General features: G+C 42.1%; 1 protein-coding gene and 1 long non-coding RNA gene across 4 annotated transcripts in view; one reads left to right on the top strand and one right to left on the bottom strand.

The window, feature by feature from the left end:
- The window catches only part of LOC114643693 (collagen alpha-1(V) chain-like), a 519467-nt gene that overhangs the window by 339170 nt on the left and 153715 nt on the right, over positions 1–26582 (top strand). For all 3 annotated transcript variants that reach the window (XM_051931584.1, XM_051931585.1, XM_051931583.1), the window contains 3 exons: positions 11086–11139; positions 16688–16732; positions 21013–21066. In XM_051931584.1, the coding sequence (XP_051787544.1) occupies positions 11086–11139; positions 16688–16732; positions 21013–21066 (153 nt within the window). The remainder of the gene's footprint in view (positions 1–11085; positions 11140–16687; positions 16733–21012; positions 21067–26582) is intronic.
- Positions 1–26582, bottom strand: part of LOC127529105 (uncharacterized) — a 152724-nt gene that overhangs the window by 8933 nt on the left and 117209 nt on the right. Inside the window, exon 2 of the long non-coding RNA XR_007935789.1 lies at positions 3296–3537. This is a non-coding gene — a long non-coding RNA (uncharacterized LOC127529105). The remainder of the gene's footprint in view (positions 1–3295; positions 3538–26582) is intronic.

Genomic DNA, 26582 nt, shown 5'->3' with positions numbered 1-26582 from the left:
ATGCACCCAACCTGCATGTCTTTGGACTGTGGGAGGAATCTATCTATCTATCTATCTATCTATCTATCTATCTATCTATCTATCTATCTATCTATCTATCTATCTATCTATCTATCTATCTATCTATCTATCTATCTATCTATCTATCATATAGCGCCTTTCTATCTATCTATCTATCTATCTATCTATCTATCTATCTATCTATCTATCTATCTATCTATCTATCTATCTATCTATCTATCTATCTATCTATCATATAGCACCTTTCTATCTATCTATCTATCTATCTATCTATCTATCTATCTATCTATCTATCTATCTATCTATCTATCTATCTATCTTGCCTACTACACTAAATTAAAATCTATCTATCTATCTATCATAGTGTATTTCATACAGTATCTATCTATCTATCTATCTATCTATCTATCTATCTATCTATCTATCTATCTATCTATCTATCTATCTATCTATCTATCTATCTATCTTGCCTACTACACTAAATTAAAATCTATCTATCTATCTATCTATCTATCTATCTATCTATCTATCTATCTATCTATCTATCTATCTATCTATCATAGTGTATTTCATACAGTATCTATCTATCTATCTATCTATCTATCTATCTATCTATCTATCTATCTATCTATCTATCTATCTATCTATCTATCTTGCCTACTACACTAAATTAAAATCTATCTATCTATCTATCTATCTATCTATCTATCTATCTATCTATCTATCTATCTATCTATCTATCTATCTATCTATCATAGTGTATTTCATACAGTATCTATCTATCTATCTATCTATCTATCTATCATAGTGTATTTCATACAGTATCTATCTATCTATCTATCTATCTATCTATCTATCTATCTATCTATCTATCTATCTATCTATCTATCTTGCCTACTACACTAAATTAAAATCTATCTATCTATCTATCTATCTATCTATCTATCTATCTATCTATCTATCTATCTATCTATCTATCTATCTATCTATCATATAGCGCCTTTCTATCTATCTATCTATCTATCTATCTATCTATCTATCTATCTATCTATCTATCTATCTATCTATCTATCTATCTATCTATCTATCATAGTGTATTTCATACAGTATCTATCTATCTATCTCTATCTATCTATCTATCTATCTATCTATCTATCTATCTATCTATCTATCTATCTATCTATCTATCTATCATAGTGTATTTCATACAGTATCTATCTATCTATCTATCTATCTATCTATCTATCTATCTATCTATCTATCTATCTATCTATCTATCTATCTATCTTGCCTACTACACTAAATTAAAATCTATCTATCTATCTATCTATCTATCTATCTATCTATCTATCTATCTATCTATCTATCTATCTATCTATCTATCTATCTATCTATCATAGTGTATTTCATACAGTATCTATCTATCTATCTATCTATCTATCTATCTATCTATCTATCTATCTATCTATCTATCTATCTATCTATCTATCATAGTGTATTTCATACAGTATCTATCTATCTATCTATCTATCTATCTATCTATCTATCTATCTATCTATCTATCTATCTATCTATCTATCTATCTATCTATCTATCTATCTATATCGTAACACAGGTCTATTGGAGCCAATCCCAGCCAACACAGGGCGCCAGCTCACTGCAGGGCACACACACACCCACACGCATACACTAGGGACAATTTAGGATCACCAATGCACCTAACCTACATGTCTTTGGACTGTGGGAGGAAACCCACGCAGATACGGGGAGAACATGCGAACTCCACGCAGGGAACCCAGGACTCCTCACTGCGAGGCAGCAGCACTACCACTGTGCCACTGTACCACCCTGTCTAATGAATGAATATCTGAAAATGTCTGCGTGAGAGCTGATTTACGAAAGCCATCAATCACTGACGGAGGCAGCCATGTGGCTACAGCCCTGATATTTATGCCAATGTCTTACCACATCCTTTTGATCTGCACTCAAAGTCATCTGTATGAAAATGCCATCCGAATGATAACGTCTCACCTAAATTTAAATCAGTGTTAACATCACTTTCAAGTAGCTAATCTGCCAAACACGTCAGATAAAATGAAACATCTGCAGACTGCTGTTAATGAGCAAATGGCAAGATGTGAGCATAAAGTGTAAGTGTTGGAGATGGAAAAAAATTCTGAAGGAACGTCAGCTAACGTCTGCCATTGGAGCGATAGCTGGCTAGCAAAATTGAACACTTTAGGCTTTTGTGTGGCACAGTGTTTGGCACTACTGCCTTTCAGCTCCAGATGTAGAGGTTGGAGTCTTGGACCAGATTTGCATGTTCTTTCTGCATCCATCTTAAGTATGGAGACCTCATCATTAAACATATCAAAAAAAAAAACACTGGTCTGGTGTCACCACTGACTTATATGACATTTCCAGTTCTTCTTAGTCCAGCTCATGGTGGCACAGTTAACAGAACCTATCCCAGCTGCACTTACATGCTAGGCAGGACCCAGTTCTGAATGGTGTGCCAGTCCATCCTTGTGTTTTCAGTGAAAAATACTGGAACTACTGAAGAAAGGAGAAGGAGAACATGGGGACTGTACACAACTCAATCCCAGGATTCCTTATTCCTACCACACTGTGCGGCGTATTGTTTGAAAAATCCTCTTTTTAAGTTCAACTTTTTTACAGATGGTGTGATGTTTGCTTCCAGAATTTGCTGCAATTTATTTGAATCCATTCTTCCCTCTACCAAAGCTACAAACCTAAAGCCTGATCGGTGCACTTCCATGCTTAATAGTTGGAGACGTGCTCTTCTCCTAGAATACAGCACCCTTTTTTCTCCAAACATGCTGTACCATTGCACATTGTGGCCATTTTGATGTCATTACTCCAAAGGACTTGTTTCCAAAATGTGTCAGGCTCGTTTAGATGTCCATTTGCAAACTTCAGGCGCAGAATTTTGTGGCTAGGCTGCAGGAATGATTTTCTTCTGCTGACTGTGCCGTAAAGGTCAACTTTGTTCAGGTGTCACTGCACAGTAGAACAGTACACCACCACTCTAGAGTCTGATAGACACCAGCAGGTCCTGGAAGCAAACATCATCTTCTTCTTCTTTTGGTTGCTCCTGTTAGGGGTTGCCACAGCGGATCATCATCTTCCATCCTCGTCATCTTGTTCTGTTACACCCATCGCCTGCATGTCCTCTCTCACCACATACATAAACCTTCTCTTAGGCCTTCCTCTTCTCCTCTTGCCTGTCAGCTCTATCCTTAGCACCCTTCACCCAATATACCCCTCATCTCTCCTCTGCACATGTCCAAACCAACGCAATCTCACCTCTATGACTTTGTCTCCCAACCGTCCAACTTGAGCTGACCTTCTAATGTTCTCATTTCTAATCCTATCAATCCTCATCACGCCCAATGCAAATCTTAGCATCTTTAACTCTGCCACCTCCAGCTCTGTCTCCTGTGCCACCGTCTCCAGCCCATATAACATAGCTGGTCTCACTACCGTCCTGTAGACCTTCACTGTCACTCTTGCTGATACCCGTCTGTCACAATTCACTCCTGACACTCTTCTTCACTCACTCCATCCTGTCTGCACTCTCTTCTTCACTTCTCTTCCACAATCCCCATTACTCTGTACTGTTAATCCCAAGTATTTAAACTCCTCCACCTTCACCAACTCTACTCCTTCATCCACACCATTCCACTGACCTCCCTCTCATTCACACACATGTATTCTGTCTTGGTGGTCCTACTGACCTTCATTCCTCTCCTCTCATATCTCCACCTCTCTCCAGGGTCTCCTCAACCTGCTCCCTACTCTCGCTACAGATCACAATGTCATCAGCAAACATCACAGTCCACAGGGACTCCTGTCTAATCTTGTCTGTCAACTTGTCCATCACCACTGCAAATAAGAAAGGCCTCAGAGCCGATCCCTGATGTAATCCCACCTCCGTCACTCCTACCACAGACCTCACCACGGTCACACTTCCCTTGTTCATATCCTGTACAACTCTTACGTACTTCTCTGCCACTCCCGACTTCCTCATACAATACCACAGCTCCTCTCTTGTCACCCTGTCATTTGCTTTCTTCAGGTCCACAAAGATGCAATGGAACTCCTTCTGGCCTTCTCTCTACTTCTCCATCAACATCCTCAGAGCAAACATCTCATCTGCGGTTTCTCTTTCTTGGCATGAAACCATCCTGCTGCTCACTAATCATCACCTCACTTCTTAACTGAGCTTCCACTACTCTTTCCCATAACTTCATGCTGTGGCTCATCAATGTTATCCTCCTGTAGTTACTGCAGTCCTGCACGTCCCCCTAACTCTTAAATATCGGCACCAGTCCACTACTTCTCCACTCCTCAGGCATCCTCTCACTTTCAAAGATTCCATTAAACAATCAGGTTAAAAACTCCACTGCCATCTCTCCTAAACACCTCCATGCTTCCATAGGTATGCCATCTGGACCACCGGCCTTTCCATTTCTTCATTCTCTTCATCGCTGTCCTTACTTCCTCCTTGCTAAACCATTGCACTCCCTGATTCACTATCTCCATATCATCCAACCTCTTGTCTCTCTCGTTCTATTCATTCATCAGCCTCTCAAAGTCCTCTTTCCATTTGCTCAACACACTCTCCTCACTTGTGAGTACGTTTCCATCTTCATCGTTTATCACCCTAACCTGCTGCACATACCATCATTAAAAAAGTTGGAAGTTAAAAAGAAGATGGGTCCTACAAAAAGAAAATGATCTGAAACACACTTCAAATCCACAATGGAGCATCTCAAAAGGCACAAGCTGACGGTTTTGCTATGACCCTCACAATCCTCCGACTTAAACATCATTGGAAATCTGTGGAGAGATGTCAAGAGAGAGACCGGTGCATGCAAGACAGTCCAAGATTCTCGCCAAATTAGAAGCCATTTGTAAGAACAAATGGACAAAAATACCCCAAGTAAGAAATGAAAGTCCCTTAGCTGACTACAAAAAGCAATACTTGACAAAGGGGGTCTTACTAAGTACTGACCGTGTCAGGTGCTCAGACTGTTGCTTCAGGCCCTTTTCATTGTTTTGGTGTTTTGGACCAGTGTATGATGGAAATCAAAATGTAACCATGCTTAAAATATTAAAGAAATGTGTTGTCTTTAACTTTGCCTTTTGGCGATCAGTTCTTCTTCTGCTCACTTAACTACTCACGGTATCAGACATTTTAAGCAAGGGGGCCCAAACATTTGCATGCTACTGTATATACAGTACATATATATGTTGCATAGTTTACTGTCAAATAATGCAAAGAATATGCAACACGTGTTTCACAATCATTTGGACCCATCAGGCGTACACAGTCTCCTGCTCCCCTCTTGGGGATCGAATCTCGGATGTCAGCGTCAGAGATGAAGCCCCTTTACGCTGCGCCATGGCGTGTGGTTCGTTTATTTGACGGCCTGTAGGTCCGGAGTAATTACATGTATTGCATTCGTAGTCTGAGTCCCGACCTGAATTGTGTGGGGCAGATGTTTGCTGAATGGCACACCAACCACAAGCGTTACCTGATAGGTAACCACCCACACAATTCAGGTCGGGACTCAGACTACGAATGCAAGAAATGTAAATACATGTATGTATATATATATACTGTATATATATATATATATATATATATATATATATATATATATACGGTATATATACATATTGTAAGACGCTAGGGGTCGCTGTTGCCCCTTTCAACCCAACTGACAGACACACTGCACACAGGGTAAAATCACCAAGAAGATTTTTAATTATTCTTCCACACCTCCCAGCAAGCTCTGTCCTCTACCTCCCAACTCCAGCTTGCTTGCTGTGTCTCCAGCAGTTCTTTATATAGTCCTTGACCCGGAATTGCTTCTCCTCTTCCATTCACGTGACTTGCCAGCACATATATAGCTATATGGAAAGTAAAGACTCCCAGGTCTCCCTGCAACGTCTCCTGGTGGCACCCATGATGCCCAGCAGGGTTGTGAAGCCGAACTCCAAATCCCATGATGCCCTGCAGGAATCTGGGGTACTGCTGTTCTGCAGGAACATCGCCATGTGGCGTCCTGGGAGAAGCAGTCTCTCTCAGTAGCTGTTTTCACCCATTTTTCTCCTTTTTCAGCGTCCTGGCCAGGTGTATATACAGTATATATATATATATATATATATATATATATATATATATATATATATATATATATATATATATATATATATATATATATATATATATATATATATATATATATATATATAGAGAGAGAGAGAGATAGATAGATAGATAGGAAAGGCACTATATGATTTCTTTTATTTATTGTTGCCTTATTAAAAAGCCCTAAGCAATTCTCCTTTGGCTTAGCTCTCCTTCTCAAGGGTGGGGTTTGATATGTCTTCAATTTTGTTAGGTTATAAATTGATCTATTTGTATGGAATGATTACAATAAAATTTATTTTGTTCCATTGTAGAATAAGGGCACAGGAATCCATTTTCTTACTTGATTATCCAGTTTTGGGCAGTGTTTGAGTTGGGAAGCAACACTAGAGAAGGAGGTAGTCCACTGCAAGGTCCACTCCCCTTCCCAGTTAAACTCATCCTATGTTACTGGGATTTGGAAGGATTATTGACTGCCCACACAGACGCCAGTAGAATATGCAAAATCCAAGATGATGATCTGTGAGGCACCAGTGCTAACCACTGAGCCACCATGCCATCTCAACTAACGTTGAAATGGGCCTCATGTGACACAATCCTGATCATATCTGAAGTTCACAGGAGGCTGCTTACCCAGCATTCTCTCACTTGCAGTTGTGAACACCAGGGGTCGCTGTTGCCCCGTTAGACCCAACAGAGAGACACTGACACCGAGTAAAATGAATTTGTGAATTTCAACCTTGGGATTAATAAAGTTTATCTATCTATCTATCTATCTATCTATCTATCTATCTATCTATCTATCTATCTATCTATCTATCTATCTATCTATCTATCTATCTATCTATCTATCTATCTATCTATCATATAGTGCCTTTCATCTATCTACCTATCTACAGTATTAATTATACAGTGCCTTTCATATCTATCTATCTATCTATCTATCTATCTATCTATCTATCTATCTATCTATCTATCTATCTATCTATCTATCTATCTATCTATCTATCTATCTATCTATCTATCTATCTATCTATCTATCTATCTATCTATCTATCTAAAAGCACTAAGAAGTTTTCTTTTTATTCTTTTTCCCTCTATAGTGCCTCCAAAGCACCCTAGCCACAGCAAGTACAAATAAATCAAACAGAAACACAATTCTTTTCCTCCTCTCCTCCCAGCAGCTCTGTCACACTCCCTCCCAACTCCGGCTCGCTTGCTGGGTTCCCATCCGTCCTTTAAATAGTCTTTGACCCGGAAGTGCTTCTGTCCTTCCGACCCTGTGACTGGTTGGCACTTCCGGGTCTAAGAAAGAACAGGGATTTTCTTCAGCCCGGAAGTACAGGGACGAAAACCCCGAAGTATATCTACTGAAAGAATATGTCCCCAGATCCTTTGACAGCTCCTCCTGGTGGCACCCACGGCACCCAGCAGGGCTGTGTGTCCAAACTCCATTTCCCATAATGCCCTATGGGAATCCGGGGTACCACTGCACTCCAGGGAAGCTGCCATCTAGCGTCTTGGAGGAAGCAGTGTTCTATTTCAGGGGCGTCCCGGCTGGGTTGAGCTGCCGGCCCTCCATCACACAGTTAATCAGAGATCAATGACAATGCTGTGTTAACACGACTCCGGCTGTTTTGTCATTTCTTCCCCTACACGTCCATTTAGCTGCCGATTCACATGCTGATTTTTGGAACACTGAACAATATAACCCTGAAAGGCAGGCATTCATCACCACAGTGCAAAATTGAGCAGAGGATTAGTTTAACAATCGGCAGTTTTCAAAACTCAAGTTTCATCATCGATCATATGAGTGAGCTGGAGGTGGCACTTTTCACACAACAGTTACATAAAACAACAATCTGAAATCCAAGGTGATGGTTGAGCTGGAAGGAATCCTAGAAGTATTGAGTACCTGGTAGAAAACAGTCCAGGAGGGGGCGCCGGTTCTTCACAATGTGCACTCATCCACACACCCATGTGCCTGCTATACACTAACTTCATAAAGGAGTAATTAGATGGCATTTCCCCCCCCCACGGAGCAAACCTAATCAACCGCTTAACGACCGTGACTATAAAGAGACGAGGGTGCCAAGAGGAATTCCATTAGTGGGTCTAACTAGCGACTTCTCTTCACCGCTAGTCAAGTCCCCTGGCACAAGACGAGCAGCACACACACTCGGTCTCTGCAGATGTCATGACCACCCGTTAAAAAGCGTGTAACGAGTAGCGGCGAAATCCAGCACTTTGATAGCTCCTCCCACTGGGCTTCTTTCTAAAACACACAACACACATTTATATGTCCAGCCGGGTACAGTCCATCGTAATCAGAAGCTTGCTGTCTGGTGGACCAGGTTATCAAGGCCACCTCTGATCTTTGCAGTTCAAAATCTCCATCCTTACTTTGAGCTCCACCTTCCTGATGTGTAGGATTGGCTTAGAAATGTGACACTCAATGAGCCATCGAATTGTCCCCCTCCCAGTCTTAAGCACAATTCACTCACTGGTGTCTCCAGTGCGTATTATACGTCTGGCATCAGCAAGGGGCTACTGGATGGATGGTTGGATGATTTACTTCATACACTGTACGTGTGTCAGTTGCAGTCTGCATCCACATTATATATACTGGTTTGATCCACACTTAGTCAGTGGGGTCTTCAGCACAGTACAGGGACATCGGTCAGTGTGGGTCGTTAGGCCTGAGACCTTTTCCAGCAGGTTTCTTTCCCAGTAGGTGCTAATTTACAGTGCAGATACAGGTTTTCCTGTTCTTGCTTTTCTAGGAGACATGAGTCAGGCAATGCAAATTCATAAGATTTATCAATGGCATTTTCTCACTAAAACAGTAGCCAGTAGGAGGCGCCACTGAGCCCCAAAAACCCAGACACAACTACATGAGGACAGTCACGAGTTCAACCAAATGTTATTTTTATTTTCAAATCCCGGGGCACGGTGCCAGCCCACCACAGTGTTTGCTAAATCATTTTGTTATATCATTGTTTGCTGTCCTTTCATATCATTTAACTGTTTTTGCTTATGGTTTGCACTGTGGGTCAAGGCTATGAAAGGCAGGTTACAGAATGAAATGCATTGTCATTATTATCACCACCCTCCTCTCGGTGCACTGAGGCACACTGGTTTACTCACCAGAGGTCAACCAGACCTCTCAGGCTTTGATTTCAGCTCGTTGTTCACCTGAGGACTTGTCAAAGAATTCAGTCTTCTTTTTATGCTGACCCTAATTGGGAGTTTATCCAGCTGCTCTGGTCTTAATGGTTTCCAGTGCACCTGCTATCACCACTGGAGACACTCTGTCCTTGTGTTCCATATGCGTCTCAAGGTCTTTATACTTGACAGTTTTATCTGCCACCTTGCTCATGATGTTGTTGTCATACAGAATAGTCGCATTAATGAAGACACACATCTTACTCTTCTTGACATGAATAATAATAATAATAATAATAATTATCATCATCATCATTATTATTATGATGATGATGGTGGTGATGATGATGATGATCATCATCATCATCATTATTATTATGATGATGATGATGGTGATGATGATCATCATCATCATTATTATTAGTATTATTGTGATGATGATGATCATTATTATTATCATCATTATCATCTATTATTATTATTATTATTACGATTATCTTCATCATCATTATTATCATCATTATCATCTATTATTATTATTGTTATTATTATGATGATTATCTTCATCATCATCATCATCATTATTATCATCATTATCATCTATTATTATTATTATGATCATCATCATCATTATTATTAGTATTATTGTGATGATGATCATCATCATTATTATTATCATCATCCATCCATCCATCCATTATCCAACCCGCTGAATCCGAACACAGGGTCACGGGGTCTGCTGGAGCCAATCCCAGCCAACACAGGGCACAAGGCAGGAACCAATCGTGGGCAGGGTGCCAGCCCACCGCAGGACACACACAAACACACCAAGCAGACACTAGGGCCAATTTAGAATCGCCAGTCCACCTAACCTGCACGTCTTTGGACTGTGGGAGGAAACCCACGCAGACACGGGGAGAACATGCAAACTCCACGCAGGGAGGACCCGGGAAGTGAACCCAGGTCCCCAGATCTCCCAACTGCGAGGCAGCAGCGCTACCCACTGCGCCACCGTGCCGCCCTATTATCATCATTATCATCTATTATTATTATTATTATTATTATGATTATCTTCATCATCATTATTATTATCATCATTATCATCCATCCATCCATCCATTTTCCAACCCGCTGAATCCGAACACAGGGTCACGGGGGTCTGCTGGAGCCAAACCCAGCCAACACAGGGCACAAGGCAGGAACCAATCCTGGGCAGGGTGCCAACCCACCGCAGGACACACACAAACACACCCACACACCAAGCACACACTAGGGCCAATTTAGAATCGCCAATCCACCTAACCTGCATGTCTTTGGACTGTGGGAGGAAACCGGAGCGCCCGGAGGAAACCCACGCAGACACGGGGAGAACATGCAAACTCCACGCAGGGTGGACCCGGGAAGCGAACCCAGGTCTCCTAACTGCGAGGCAGCAGCGCTACCACTGCGCCACCGTGCCGCCCATCATTATCATCTATTATTATTATTGTTATTATTATGATGATTATCTTCATCATCATCATCATCATCATTATTATCTTCATCATCATCATTATTATTGTTATTAGTATCATTATTATCATTATTATTATCAATGCTGTTCCTCTTCTGGCTTATTTCGATTCTGAACCTTTTAAAATGAGGCTGTGCTCTCTTCTAGATCAAATGAAACATGGCTCAGTTAGAACTAATCAAACTGTTACAAATTTCTTTTCCAGGGTCCTCAAGGAGAGCCAGGCCCACCGGGTCAGCAGGGAAATCCCGGAGCTCAGGTAAGTTTCACCATTTACCTTGCTAGTTCTCCAAAGGCATGATAGCTTTGAGTCCAAGGATCTTTGCTGGTATCTGGAAAGGTTGCAGGTTCAAATCCTATTACTACCAGAAGGGATGCTACTCTGTTGAGCCCTTGAGAAAGGCCCTTAAACTGAAAATTGCTCAAAGGGCACTGAACAAGGCCCACCTGCCAAGTTGTTCTGCCTGCCTAAGGTAAAGTCATCCCTGAATGGAGGATCGCAGGAATCCTTTACATTGGATTGGCTGTCTCAGCTGTGGAATGGCCAATAGGGGGCAGGCAGCTTGATGGCCGACGCCTCTAGGACTCTAAACAAATCCAAGTTCTATTCTGGGATATCATCTACTGTTAACTTCTGCTCCATACTTGTAATATTTTTATTTTATGTTGTATTGAGGATGACTGGTGTCCTGTTCTGTGTATTGTTGTATTGTATTAACCCCCTTCTTTTTGGCACCCACTGCACGTCCAACCTACCTGGAAAGCGGTCTCTCTTTGAACTGCCTTTCCTGAGGTTTCTTCCATTTTTTTCTTGTCTTCTTAGAGAGTCACGGCTGGGGGGCTGTCAAAAGGCAGGGCCAGTTAAAGCCCATTGCTGGCACTTCTTGTTTGATTTTGGGCTATACAAAAATAAATTGTATTGTATTGAACAATGGCTGACCCTGCATTCTGACCCCCAAAAGTCATGCGAAAAGACAATTTCCCCTTGGTGATTAATACAGTGTACCAAAGGCCAGCTTTATTACATTGTACGGTATGCTGATCTCCATTTTCTGACTGGAGTTAGTAAGCTCTGAAGAGCAGTCAGGCTTCAGGGCCAGAGCTCTGTTGATCTCTCAAATGAGACTCCTCCTTCCAGGGAGTGGTTACCAGAAGGGGTGGAGTCAGTTGCCATTAATGGGCGCCTTCTCAGAGATGTGGGTGGAGAAAAGAGACAAAAGAGTCAGCCATCGTGTCCTCTGGTGTCCCGGGGTGGTAGTCTGATGAGCCTGGAAGGTGACCCTTAGTTTGCATTATCTCCCAGTGTCCGTGTGGGCTTTTCACCCCCAACTCAAAGATGGACATGTTGGGTTTATTGCTCCTGTATGGCACCCTTTTTATTGTTAGTATTTGTATGGGTTCGGTTCTGCACCACCCCATGACCTTAAACTTGGGTTCAGAAATGAACGAATGAATATATGAAGCCACTGTACTACAGGCATATGAACACAACAAGCTAACCCCACCGATTAAGGCTCTTAATTAAACCTCATTCGCCGATCATTTATAAGACATGAAGTATCATTTATCATTTGAACATTGTAATAAGCAATCATGGAGGAGTAGCAGGAACAAATGTCTAGCTTCGGTCATTCAAAGCTGCAGTGCCCATGTTACACTCAATAGATCAATGGCCCTGCTTTGTTCATTGCTAATCGTGTACCAGCGGGCTTCCCCCCCTCCGGAGCCTTTCTTCACATTTAAAATATGCCTGAAAACGCCCAAGGTCTTCCTCCATACCATGAATGATGAGTTTGTCGATGAGCACACATTAACATGCAGTCCAAGTGCGGCTGCCAGGTCGGTTATTGTTGTCACCGTTAACGAAAATCCCCATTTGAACCGCGTTTAGGGCGCCCACAAGATGACAGCTTTATAATAAAGCAAGCACTTGTATACAGCTGGGGTCTTTAATTTGCAGGAAGGAATTATTAATAAAACCAATTTGGGTATGCAGGCTGAAAACTCTAACAAACAAATTGATCTTCATCATGATATAATTTAATGGAATCGTTTACTGAGATCTCATAGGACCTCAGGGAAAACCCAAAGAAATCTTGAATAGTTTATTGCAGTAGGCAGACAAAGTACACACCCTTATTACAGTTATTTTATTGTAATATACATGCATAATAAATGTCAGTCAGTCATTGTCCAACCCGCTGTATCCTAACACAGGGTCACGGGGTCTGCTGGAGCCAATCCCAGCCAGCACAGGGCACAAGGCAGGAGCAAATCCTGGGCAGGATGCCAGCCCACTGCAGAGCACACACACACACACACACACACCAAGGACAATTTAGGACCACCAATGCACCTAACCTGCATGTCTTTGGACTGTGGGAGGAAACCCATCCAGACACGGGGGGGAACATGCAAACTCTACACATGGAGGACCCGGGAAGTGAACCCACCTTACTACGAGGCAGCAGCGCTACCCACTACGCCATCATACTGCCCATAATAAATGTTTCTATATTTTTACAATGATTCTAAATTGGCCCTAGTGTGTGCTTGATGTGTGTGGATGTGTTTGTGTGTGTCCTGCGGTGGGTTGGCACCCTGCCCGGGATTGGTTCCTGCCTTGTGCCCTGTGTTGGCTGGGATTGGCTCCAGCAGACCCCCGTGACCCTGTGTTCGGATTCAGTGGGTTGGAAAATGGATGGATGGATATTTTTACAATTTAACACTTGGAGTTTTTATTATTAAATGATGTTAGACTCATCTTGTTTGTAGGTAACACAAATTGTCCAATCACTCCATTTTATAATCTGCTTATCCAGTTCAACATAATGGAGGCCAGAAAATATGACTGAATCCAACGCTTCCATAGGACACACACACACACACACACACACACACACACAACAGCCAATTTAGAGGTCACAATTAAGCTACACATTTTTGGCATGTGGGAGGAAATCTGAGGCTGACACCAAGAGAACATACAAGCTCATACAGGCAAGGATTTGGATCCAAGGCACTGGGACCATGGTGCATCTGTGCTGTGCCATCCTATAGTATATTACAGCATCACAAACTCAAGTCTATTTAGTTCAATTTGTGGTTGTAAATGAATGGAGCCTATCTCTGCAGCACTGGGCATAAGGCAGAAAATAATTACTGACAACAGTCCCAGTCAATCATGGCATTATATGATGTCATGCCATGTCATTTTCTAACCAACTCAATCTAGACCACTTGTGTTGGGGGATTATGTGGAGGTGAGGATCATGGTTGGGTCAGGCTGGCACTGGAGCCTATGTCATGTAGAACAGGGCACAAGGCAGGAACAAACCCAGGACAGGGCACCAGTCCATCTCGGGAAGAACACACTTACACACACCAAAAACACACTAAGGCCAATTCAATGTCACAAATCCACCTAACCTGCATGTCCTTGGACAATAGGAGCAAACTGGAGCACCCGTAGGAAACCCACTTGATACGGGAGGAACATTCAAACGCCACACAGTGTGCAACCAGGCCATAAACTCTGCTCTGTTTACTGCAGGGCAGCACACTGCATCACTGTGCCCCCCTGTGTTATATTATCCATCCATTCATTATCCCAGCCGCTATATCCTAACTACAGGGTGACGGGGGTCTGCTGAAGCCAATGCCAGCCAGCACAGGGCACAATGCAGGAAACAAACCTGGGCAGGGTGCCACCCCATAGCAGGTGTTTTATTATATTATATTATATTATATTATATTATATTATATTATATTATATTATATTATATTATATTATATTATATTATATTATATTATATTATGTACTTAACCGCAGTTAATGTTTGTTTGTTAATTAACCGCAGTTAATGTTTTATATAGTGCCTATCTATCTATCTATCTATCTATCTATCTATCTATCTATCTATCTATCTATCTATCTATCTATCTATCTATCTATCTATCTATCTATCTATCTATCTATCTATCTATCTATCTATCTATTTACAGTCATATGAAAAAGTTTGTGACCCCCTCTCAGCCTCCATAATAATTGACTCTCCTTTCAACAATAAAGATATCAGTGGTATGTCTTTCATTTCCTAGGAACATCTGAGTACTGCGGTGTTTTCCAAGCAAAGATTTTTAGTGACGCAGTATTTAGTTTATGAAATTAAATCAAATGTGAAAAACTGGCTGTGCACAAATGTGGGTCCCCTTGTCATTGTGCTGATTTGAATGCCTGTCACTGCTCAATGCTGATTGGTTGATGAGCTCATTAAGCCTTGAACTTCACAGACAGGTGTGTCCATCATGAGATATAAAGGGATTTAAGGTGGTCAGTTACAAGTTGTGCTTCCTTCCCTTTGACTCTCCTCTGAAGAGTGACAGCATGGGATCCTCAAAGCAACTCTCCAAAGATCTGAAAACAAAGATTGTTGAGTCTCCTGGTTTAGGCGAAGGCTACAAAAAGCCATCTCAGAGGTTTAAACTGTCAGTTTCTGTAACTGTAAGGAATGGAATCGGGAAATGGAAGGCCACAGGCACAGTTGCTGTTAAACCCAGCAGGTCTGGCAGGCCAAGAAAAATACAGGAGCGGCATATGAGCAGGATTGTGAGAATGGTGACAGACAACCACAGATCACCTCCAAAGACCTGCAAGAACATCTCGCTGCAGATGGTGTATCTGTACATCATTCTACAATTCAAACATCTGTATGGCAGGGTGATGAGAAAGAAGCCCTTTCTGCAATCGCGCCACAAACAGAGTCGCTTGTTGTATGCCAATGCTCATTTAGACAAGCCAGATTTATTTTGGAACAAAGTGCTTTGGACTGATGAGACAGAAATGGAGTTATTTGGTCAGAACAAAAAGCACTTTGCATGGTGGAAGAAGAACACCACATTCAAAGAAAAACACCTGCTACCTACTGTCAAATTTGGTGGAGGTTCCATCATGCTGTGGGGCTGTGTGGCCAGTTCAAGGACTGGGGCTCTTGTTAAAGTCGCGGGTCAGATGAATTCAACCCAATATCAACAAATCCTTCAGGATAATGTTCAAGCATCAGTCACAAAGTTGAAGTTACGCAGGGGTTGGATATTCCAACAAGACAATGACCCAAAACACAGTTGGAAATCTACAAAGGCATTCATGCAGAGGGAGAAGTACAATGTTCTGGAATGGCCGTCACAGTCCCCTGACTTGAATATCAGTGAAAATCTATGGGATGATTTGAAGCAGGTTGTCCATCAAATTGAACTGAACTGGAGAGATTTTGTATGAAGAATGGTCAACAATACCTCCATCCAGAATCAGACACTCATCACAGGCTATAGGAGGACAGCGTCTAGAGGCTCAACTAAGTATTGATGTCATATCTCTGTTGGGGTGCCCACATTTATCCACCTGTCTAATTTTCTTATGATGCATATTTTCTGTTAATCCAATAAATTTAGTGTCACTGCTGAAATCCTACTGTGTCCATAAGGCATGTCACATATTACAAGGAAGTTGCTACTTTGAAAGCTCAGCCAATGAGAAACAAAAATCCAAAGAATTAAGAGGGGCTCACAAACTTTTTCCCATGACTGTATCTCATCTGTGTTTTTATTTCTGCACATTATATAATTTGTAAAGTTTGTAATTTCATTTTGCCAGTAAACTTGTTACGATGTCCTGAGCATACACTACTACGCAATCCAAAGCAAAAACCTGAATTGTCTTAAGATTAATGAAACTACACATGTAAATATGTGAGACAGACAGAATCTATTAAGAGAACTAAACTTTTTCCTTTTTTTCTTTTGAACAGGGACTTCCAGGTCCTCAAGGTGCCATCGGCCCACCGGGAGAAAAGGTAAATATGACAAGTGATATAAATGCACATAAATTAAAGTAAAAGCTGTGTGAGCAATAATAAATCTTGCTGTAGTTTCCATCGGAAAAAAAAAAAAAACTGCAAAAAGTCCGATTTTTTTCCACCATAAGTTGGGTTGCCTTCAAAATCATAAAGGAAAATTCAGTTTACATTGATTAGACCACGCACCGCAGTCATTGCTTATTAATGTTGTGTAAAGAGTGCCCTCCGGAAAGTCAATGTGATGTTGAAATCGATTCAAAATAAGAAGCGTTGACCAATGGAAAAGCCATTGATTTTGTTGTCCTATAAATGCTTAATTTGAAATTTCAAAAAAAAGGAAAGAAAATCTCAGGCCGTCTGCTAAATGGTGTCGGGCCCTGAAGAGCAAAGTTTGGCTTAAACAAAGGCTGAAATGTTAAGTGCGGAATATTGAAATTCAGATAAGGCATTCATGCAAAATCAATCACACAATAGAAGGGGTGGCATTCTTTATTGTGTGGAGGAAGAAAATTTTCGAAAAATTACTTGCTCTGCATCTGTAGGAAACATAAGAAATTTGAGAAATGTTGATGCAGTTCGTCGAGCAAATAGCTAAGTTATCCCAACATCTCGTCCAGATGCTTCAAGGGTGTCAAAGTTTCTGCTTTGACTCCATGACCCTAAGAGTTCTACAACACTTCCTTGCTTCAGTCTTACCCTCAAATTTCCATTGGTGACCGCAAGTATGAGATTCTGTATTTAGTCAAAACATTTCTGCTTGATCTACTCTGAGAATTTTGGAAGACCTGAATTAGAAATCCCCTCTATTATACAGGTGCTGGTCATAAAATTAGAATATCATGACAAAGTTGATTTTTTTCAGTAATTCCATTCAAAAAGTGAAACTTGTATATTAGATTCATTCATTACACACAGACTGATGTATTTCAAATGTTTATTTCTTTGAATGTTGATGATTATAACTGACAACTAATGAAAGTCCCAAATTCAGTATCTCGGAAAATTAGAATATTGTGAAAAGGTTCAATATTGAAGACACCTGGTGCCACACTCTAATCAGCTAATTAACTCAAAAGCCTTTAAATGGTCTCTCAGTCGAGTTCTGTAGGCTACACAATCATGAGGAAGACTGCTGACGTGACAGTTGTCCAAAAGACGACCATTGACACCTCGCACAAGGAGGAGGGCAAGACACAAAAGGTCATTGCTAAAGAGGCTGGCTGTTCACAGAGCACATTAATAGAGAGGCGAAGGGAAGGACAAGATGTGCTAGAAAAAAGTGGACAAGCAATAGGGATAACCGCACCCTGGAGAGGATTGTGAAACAAAACCCAATGAAAAATGTGGGGGAGATTCACAAAGAGTGGACTGCAGCTGGAGTCAGTGCTTCAAGAACCACCACACACAGACGTATGCAAGACATGGGTGTCAGCTGTCGCATTCCTTGTGTCAAGCCACTCTTGAACAAGAGACAGTGTCAGAAGCGTCTCGCCTTTGGACTGCTGCTGAGTGGTCCAAAGTTATGTTCTCTGATGAAAGTAAATTTTGCATTTCCTTTGGAAATCAAGGTCCCAGAGTGTGGAGGAAGAGAGGAGAGGCACAGAATCCACGTTGTGTGAGGTCCAGTGTAAAGTTTCCACAGTCAGTGATGGTTTGGGGTGCCATGTCATCTGCTGGTGTTGGTCCATTGTGTTTTCTGAGGTCCAAGGTCAACGCAGCCGTCTACCAGGACGTTTTAGAGCACTTCATGCTTCCTGCTGCTGACGAACTTTATGGAGATGCAGATTTCATTTTCCAACAGGACCTGGCACCTGCACACAGTGCCAAAGCTACCAGTACCTGGTTTAAGGACCATGGTATCCCTGTTCTTGATTGGCCAGCAAACTTGCCTGACCTTAACCCCATAGAAAATCTATGAGGTATTGTGAAGAGGAAGATGCATTACGCCAGACCCAACAATTCAGAAGAGCTGAAGGCCACTATCAGAGCAACATGGGCTCTCCTAACACCTGAGCAGTGCCACAGACTGATCGACTCCATGCCACGCCGCATTGCTGCAGTAATCCAGGACAAAGGAGCCCCAACTAAATATTGAGTGCTGTACATGCTCATACTTTTCATGTTCATACCTTTTCTGAGATACTGAATTTGGGACTTTCATTAGTTGTCAGTTATAATCATCAACATTAAAAGAAATAAACATTTGAAATACATCAGTCTGTGTGTAATGAATGAATCTAATATACAAGTTTCACTTTTTGAATGGAATTACTGAAATAAATCAACTTTGTCATGATATTCTAATTTTATGACCAGCACATGTATTTCATCCTGACTCAAGTGTGTTCCTTATTTAGTTGTGTTGTGCTACAGCAACACCAAGATAGCAAAAAAACAAAAAGGGTGAGCAGACAGGGGCACGTCTAGGTCTGAGCACAGGAGCAGGCCTCACCCCAGGCACCCTTAACCCAAATTCAAATGGCATGCTTTCTGGCCTGCACATACCCAAATTACAGCTCAGGTTTTTAAACATTCAAAGCACTCATAAATGTCCTTTAGGGGAGAGAATGACCATAAACTTGTGGATAAAAAGACACAAAGCAAACAAAGATCCTTTCTACAATAAGAACTGAATGAAATAATCAAAATCGAAAATACTAAGAGGCATGGTGGGGGAGAAATAGCAAAAATAAGGCAAAAGGGGTTGACGTGAGCAAGGTAAGCTAAGAAAACACAAAAGACAAAATCCAGAAAAAAGAAGAAAAGCATCCACCACGTTATGGCATTGAATCCACTGTGAATTCTGCATCATATCAAAGTCTACTTGAGGAGAATGAAGAGAATGTGAGGCCCTCTGTCTGAAAGTTAAAATCGGAAATGGACCTTCCATCATGGAAACCACGTGAAGCACACTAGAAGATCCACTAAGGCAGGGGTCGCCAAGTCCGGTCCTGGAGGACCACTGTGGCTGCAGGTTTTCTTTCCAACCCTTTTCTTAATGAGTGTCCTGTTTTTCTTTTGAACTCATTTTAATTGATTTGCTCTTGAAGACTCAGACCCCTTAATTGTTTCTTTTTCCTTAATTAGCAGCCAAACAATAATGAGATACAAAATGAACCAAAACAACTGGTGACCATCATACAATATCTGAAAATATAGAAAGATGAAGGTCTCATGAACATCAGTCTGCTCAGGTCCACAAAACATTTGAACAGTGTGCTCTTAGAAAAGAGAAAATCCTCAATTTCGGACATGTCTGGTAATGCACCACGAGAGCAGCAACAAGCCATGGAATTAAAGAACGGGTTTAATTAACGACAAGGCTCGGCGCCTAATTAAGTAGCTGGTTGGAGTGAAATTGATTGGAGTTTGAGGCCCTCACTTAGTGGGTCTTCTGTTGGCTCCCTCACTTTGGGTGCCATTTAAGGAAAGAAATGAAGCAATTCAGAGGAACGATGAAGAAATCCAGGGGAGCAAATCTTAAAGAAGAAATTCAATTAAAATGATTTCAATGAATTCACAAACAGTCAGTCAGTCAGCCATCGTCCAACCCGCTATATCCTAACTACAGGGTCATGGGGGGTCTGCTGGAGCCAATCCCAGCCAGCACAGGGCGCAATGCAGGAATAAATCCCCGGGCAGGGCACCAGCCCACACACACACACCAAGCACACACTAGGGACAATTTAGGATGGCCAATGCACCTAACCTGCACGTCTTTGGATTGTGGGAGGAAACCCACGCAGACACGGGGAGAACATGCAAACTCCACACAGGGAGGACCTGGGAAGCGAACCCAGGTCTCCTTACTGCAGCGCCACCGTGCCGCCCGAGCATAAACATGGACACTCGTTAAAAAAAGGGTTAGAATGGAAACCTGCAGCCACGGTGGTCCTCCAGGACCGGACTTGGTGTCCCCTGCACTAAGGAATGGCTCAAAAAGAAGACCCCCATTCTAAAACCAGGCCAACTTCAGAAATCACCCAAGCTTTTACATGCTATTAAGGTGACCCTTAGTGCTCAGTCCAAAATGAAGCATAGTTTTGGTGTGAAACTTTAAATGTAGTTAACTGCAAGAACTGTCATCATCACCTTAACATAAATAGGAGAGAAATACATAAGTATAAATTTCAAAAAATGAAATAAAATAACTCAGGGGGGCACTAATACAGTATTTCTGATAAGAAACTGTGCCCTGCTACGGGGCTGTTCTTGTCGTTCACCTTATACTAATGCAGGTTTTGCTCACTCCCAGTTGTATTGCTCTTTATTTCTAGGGTCCACTTGGTAAGCCTGGTCTCCCTGGTATGCCTGGAGCAGATGGTCCTCCGGTAAGTAGTGTGCCACCTTTGAATTCATATGCTGACTTGGTCTGTGAATATCTCTTAATGATCTGGGGATCGCCAAGAGTTGAACTTTTTTTTATTTATTAAGTACAAAAGGAGTGGATAATGGGGCTCATGGGAAAAAAATGTTATTTTCTTACTCTCATAAAAATGTTTTTGATTCCTCCAGTCACTAGGTGTCACTGTTTGCAAAATGTGCTGGCAGGAAAGAAATATTATGGTCAAAAATTGTGAATAATGAGTCCAGGTATCCTCAGTTAGACACCAAAGAGTTTAAAAAGTCACCTCAAGGATGGCACTGTACCATAGTACCCAAGTAAAAGACGCACAGAGGCACAAGGTTTATAGTCACATTACTGTCACAGGCGCTGCCCTGTGGGACATCCTGAGGGTTCACGGGATCCCCTCGAGGTTGCAGGATATCATGGCCAGCCTGTACACTGGTACTGGGAGTGCTGTGCAGAGTGGTGGCAGACCCTCTGTGTTTTTCCCAGTTGATTCTGGGGTTTGTCAGCGGTGTGTTCTGCTCCTGCTCTGTTCAATGCTTGTATGGACTGGGTGTTGGGCAAGGTCGTGGGGTCCAGCGGCTGGGGGGCATCTGTTGGTGAAGACAGATTCACGGATCTTGACTTTATTGACGATGCCGTGATCTTCATGGAGTCAATGGAGGCTCTGATCGGGGCACTCGAGAGACTGAGTGAGGGGTCTGAGTGTCTGGACTTGTGAGGGTCCTGATAAGAACCAACAGCCAGGCCTTTAATGACCTTTTGGGCACGGCCATCAGCAGTGTGTCTGTTTGCGGAGAGAGTGTCGATCTCGTCGAGAGGTTTACTTACCTTGGCAGTGACATTCACGTAACTGGTGACTCTTCCTATGAAGTCAGTAGACGGATTGGTAGAGCATGGGGGTCATGAGGTCATAAAGGGGTGTGTGGCGCTCCCGATATCTATGCAAGAGGACGAAGGTCCAAGTCTTTAGAGTCCTGGTGCTTCCTCTTAGTATATGGTTTTGAGACATGGACGCTATCCAGTGACCTGAGACGAAGACTGGACTCCTTTCATACTGTGTCTCTCTGGAAAATCCTTGGGTACCACTGGTTTGACTTTGTGTTGCTCATGGAGTCCAGAATGAGGCACCTGACCTGCATTGTGAGGGAGCGTCAGTTACGGCACTACGGCCATGTGGCGCGTTTCCCCGAGGGTGATCCGGCTCGTAAGATCCTCTTTGTTGGGGACCCAAGTGACTGGACCAGGCCAAGGGGTCGCCCACGTAACACCTGGCTGCGGCAGATAGAGGGTCATTTCCGGAGGATGGGACTGGACTGCATGTCTGCCTGGGGGGTTTGCCAACTGGGATCCCGAGCTGTTTCGACGTGTAGTGGGTGCGACAACGCGCTTGACTTGACTTTGACTGTCACATGTGAAATTCTTACTTGCACTGCTGTGCTAATGAACATGCAGCACCTTACCATTTTTCAATCCTACGATCAGTGAACAGAACTTAAAATGATTTGAGGAAGAACTCATGAACTCAAAATGCATCTTGAGCAAATGTATTTTGAATTAAAGTATAATTGAGTGGGAGGATTACAGGGAGTAAATCATGGCAACTCCCAAATACCCAGAAAGCAAAGTCTTGTTCTTCTAGTAGTTTCTAATTAGACCATAGGGCAGACCAACAGGGTAGAATGTCTGTCTTTGTCTCCTGAGATGCCTGCTTTCTTCCATTGGAAACAAAGTCCACCCTGGTGTTTCTTCTCTGAGTGCGTTATCTGCTCACCAAAATAAGAAAATGGCTCATGCGTCTTTGCTTTTCTCTGCCTGTCAGCCTTGTCTTCCCTTCCTAATTCTCAACTTGTTATCCTTGACAGGACAATGGCCATTTAAAATCACTTTGGGGTTATTTTAAAATTTTAGGGGCCATCTCCAGAATCTCATCTTAGTCACGGGAAGCCTCTGAGCTCACTAGGCAAGCTTAATAAAAAATCCTGTATTGTATCTCAAAACAACGATGTCTTGGAAAAGGACCGTCATTGAAAGTAAAGTCCCAGTGTTTCCTCGCTGGCACCATTATCTGGCCTTACGTACATTGGGTGAAGAAAAATGGCCTCCCATCAAAATGATTGCTTACTTAGCAGCCCCGGTAAATAAAAATGGCCATCCACCAGTCCTACAGCATGCTTATTTTAGTTTGATGTGCCTGGAGGCCACAAATTGATTAAGCAGGCAGAAACATAAATGAATGGAGAGATGAATAACACTGCACAACAATTTTTTTGAAAGTCTTGCTTCCTGAAAAGTTTTTGCTGATTGTGACAGGTACTACTGGGTATGCACAAATATAGCTTTGGTTTTACTTCATCACGTAGGAACTCTGAGAAATCGACATTTATATGCTGACAATAACGTATTTAGTCCCATTTATGTTTCGCATAAGCTATTAAATTCAAAAGAATTCAAAGTGTTTTGCTCCTGATTTTCTTTTGTATTCAATATCTGGTGCATCACGTTGCAGTGTCCAACAGTAGTCAGTAAGCATTGATGGATTCCAGTTGCCCTGGTATCGTCTCTCCATTGTAGCAATGTCCTGGTGAAACCTTTCAGCGTGTTCGTCACTGATAGCACTGAGATTTGCGGAGAAGAAGTCCAAGTGTGAGTAGAGGAAATGAATCTCGAGTGACATGTTGCACTTCATTGTCTTGTATGCGTTGAGAAGTTCATCTACCAGGTGAATGGAGTTTGGGGCTCTGTAATTGCCCAGAAAATTGTCAACAACGTCTTTGAAGGCTTTCCAGGCCCAACTAACAGAACTTGTCACTCATAACATGTCTGATCTGGGCGCCAACAACAATGCTCTTTTTGATCTTGGTGTCAGTTATTCTTGGGAACATCTGTCTGAAATAACGAAAACCTTTGCCTTTCTTGTTCAGTGCTTTCATGAAATTCTTCATGAGTCCCAGTTTTATGTGAAGAGGAGGCAAAAATATCTTTGCCGGGTCGACAAGCGATTCATGTGCCACATTTTTCTGTCTTGAAACTAACTTTGTTACAGAGTGGCCAGTTCTGTCGTGAATAGTGTGACTCTTTGGCACGGCTGTCCCGTTCACAGATGAGACAACAGTACTTTATAGAGCCGAGCTGCAGTCCTAGTAACAGAGCAATGACTTTAAGATCTCCACAGATATTCCAGTTGTACCTGCTCTACTGGATGTGCTTCAGCCACAGTTCCATATTCTCATACGTTTCTTTCATGTGTGCTGCATGGCCTATGGGTACTGAAAGATAAATGTTGCCATTGTGTAGCAGAACAGCTTTCAGGTTTAACATGGACGAATCAATGAAGAGACGCCACTCTTCTGTTGTGATCACAACCCAAGGCCGAGAACAATCCTTCAATGTCACAACAGAAACAGAGACTGTCGACTTGTGCAAAAAATGTGGTTATATCACGATGTCGGCCTCGAAACACAGAAATGTTCGTACCTGGTGACAGCAAACTCCATTCTTGCAGTCTTGAACCCAGCAGCTCGGCTTTTGCCTTTGACAGACCCAAATCTCTGACCAAATCGTTCAATTCAGACTGTGTTATCAGATGTGGATCACCTGATGAGCACGGGTCAAAATCCGGGTCAATGTCACTGCCAGTACCCTGCATTGCAGTTTCTTCATCTGGTTCGTCTAAGGTCCAATCCTCTGGTGGTTGTGGAATTGGAAGACTGTCATCATGTGGCACGGGTCTCATTGCTGAAGGCAGATTAGGAGATTCAATTGATGAGAAACCAGACACATTAGTCAAACAGAAGTAACAGTCCATCACATGGTCTTTCTGTTCTCGCCATATCATCAGAACAGCAAACGGCATCGTCTTTCGAGGGCCTTTGAGCCAGACTCTCAGACTGACAGCACATGTCGCACAGCAAATGTCAGGCACCCATTCCTTGTCTTGATCCCCAGTCGAAGTACAGATGATAAGCTTTCTTCACAAGAGCAGTCATCCAACGTCTCTGAGGCGCCACACACAGATATAGCAGAAGGTATCGCGGCTGTTACGACATTGACAAGACACCAAAACGTCTATAGCGTCAAGCTTACTTACTGTTCTATTGCTACAGATACTCTACTTTACTATACTGATACTCTACATACACACTGACTATCGATATTAACCACATGAGCAGGATCGGTGTATGCAGGCCACCTTTATAGCATGCGGAGACAGAGTCAAGCTCCTTCAGACCTGCCCAGGATGTCAACTTCTACAGAACAGCTTCCAACCTGACCTGATTCCATGGCTGGACCTGCCCAGGCTGCACAAACCGTTGTTGAGAAGTCACTTACGGGAGCGAAAATGTTTAGATACAAATAGAAGAAAAAATCATGACAAAACTGAAACGGTACATGATGGGTAAAGTTTGATGTGGATTCGTGATCAGCCTCCAAAAATCTATAAGAAACACCCAACAGTGTTCAAGAAGTAAAAACTGTGTTGTGCAGTGTATTGGATGAATAGAATAAACATTTCACATCAACTTTCAGCTCAAAATTCTAAGAAATATACTCTGGGACTAATGGCCACAGACAGGAGCAGAATGGGTCTCAAAACCGGCCCGGGCATCCTTAAACAAGTGAGGTGACGACACCGGCCCATTATTCATTGTCAGTCAGTAAGGCTATTCCATCGCCCACCAAGTGTCTGTATTTAGGTGTGAGGTGCCTGGAGTTGTAGTGGATAAATAATATCTCGTTATTTGCAATACATACATTTTGTGTGTATTCTGTGTCTACAACAATCTGTGTAAATGTAGGATGACAGGAAATGCGAGGCAAGAAATGTCCATGGTCATGTTGGTACTGTGTTTTGATGAGTACTGCTTTGGTATCAACTGCTATTTATTCTGATGGAGCAAACACACCAAAGGTTTTCCGGGAATGTGATCGACTTGTGTGTGACGTCATTCCCAGCTCTGACTTCTGAGGTAAATGGAACGCAGCATCAAACACTAGAGCCAATTCAACATTACCAGCTCACCTAACCAGCATGTCTTTAGACTGCAGGAGACTAGGGGTCCATCAATTTACATTTATTTAGAAATAAGAAAAAAATGAGAAAGTTGAATAAAGCATGCAGGCATTGAATTATATTACGCATTACACAGGGAGGAAATACTGGCGCTCTATTTCAGATTAAGAAGAGGGGGCATTTTAGGATATGTGTCATTCTGTCAATGCAGTGTCAGCTGGGGCCAATAGAGGGTGGTCTGTTAAAATTGTCCAATTAGCGTGCAGGGTTTTAATAATTTGATTCAATGTTTTCTTATAAATACAAGAGGGAATCTAAACTGCAGAACTTTATAGATAGATAGATAGATAGATAGATAGATAGATAGATAGATAGATAGATAGATAGATAGATAGATAGATAGATAGATAGATAGATAGATAGATACTTTATTAATCCCAAGGGGAAATTCCCATACTCCAGCAGCAGCATACTGATAATAA

This window comes from Erpetoichthys calabaricus, chromosome 9, assembly GCF_900747795.2.
Source record: "Erpetoichthys calabaricus chromosome 9, fErpCal1.3, whole genome shotgun sequence".
Lineage (NCBI taxonomy): Eukaryota > Metazoa > Chordata > Cladistia > Polypteriformes > Polypteridae > Erpetoichthys > Erpetoichthys calabaricus.
The sequence above is the reverse complement of the archived record's forward strand: the minus strand, read 5'-3'. Positions and strand labels throughout refer to the sequence as shown.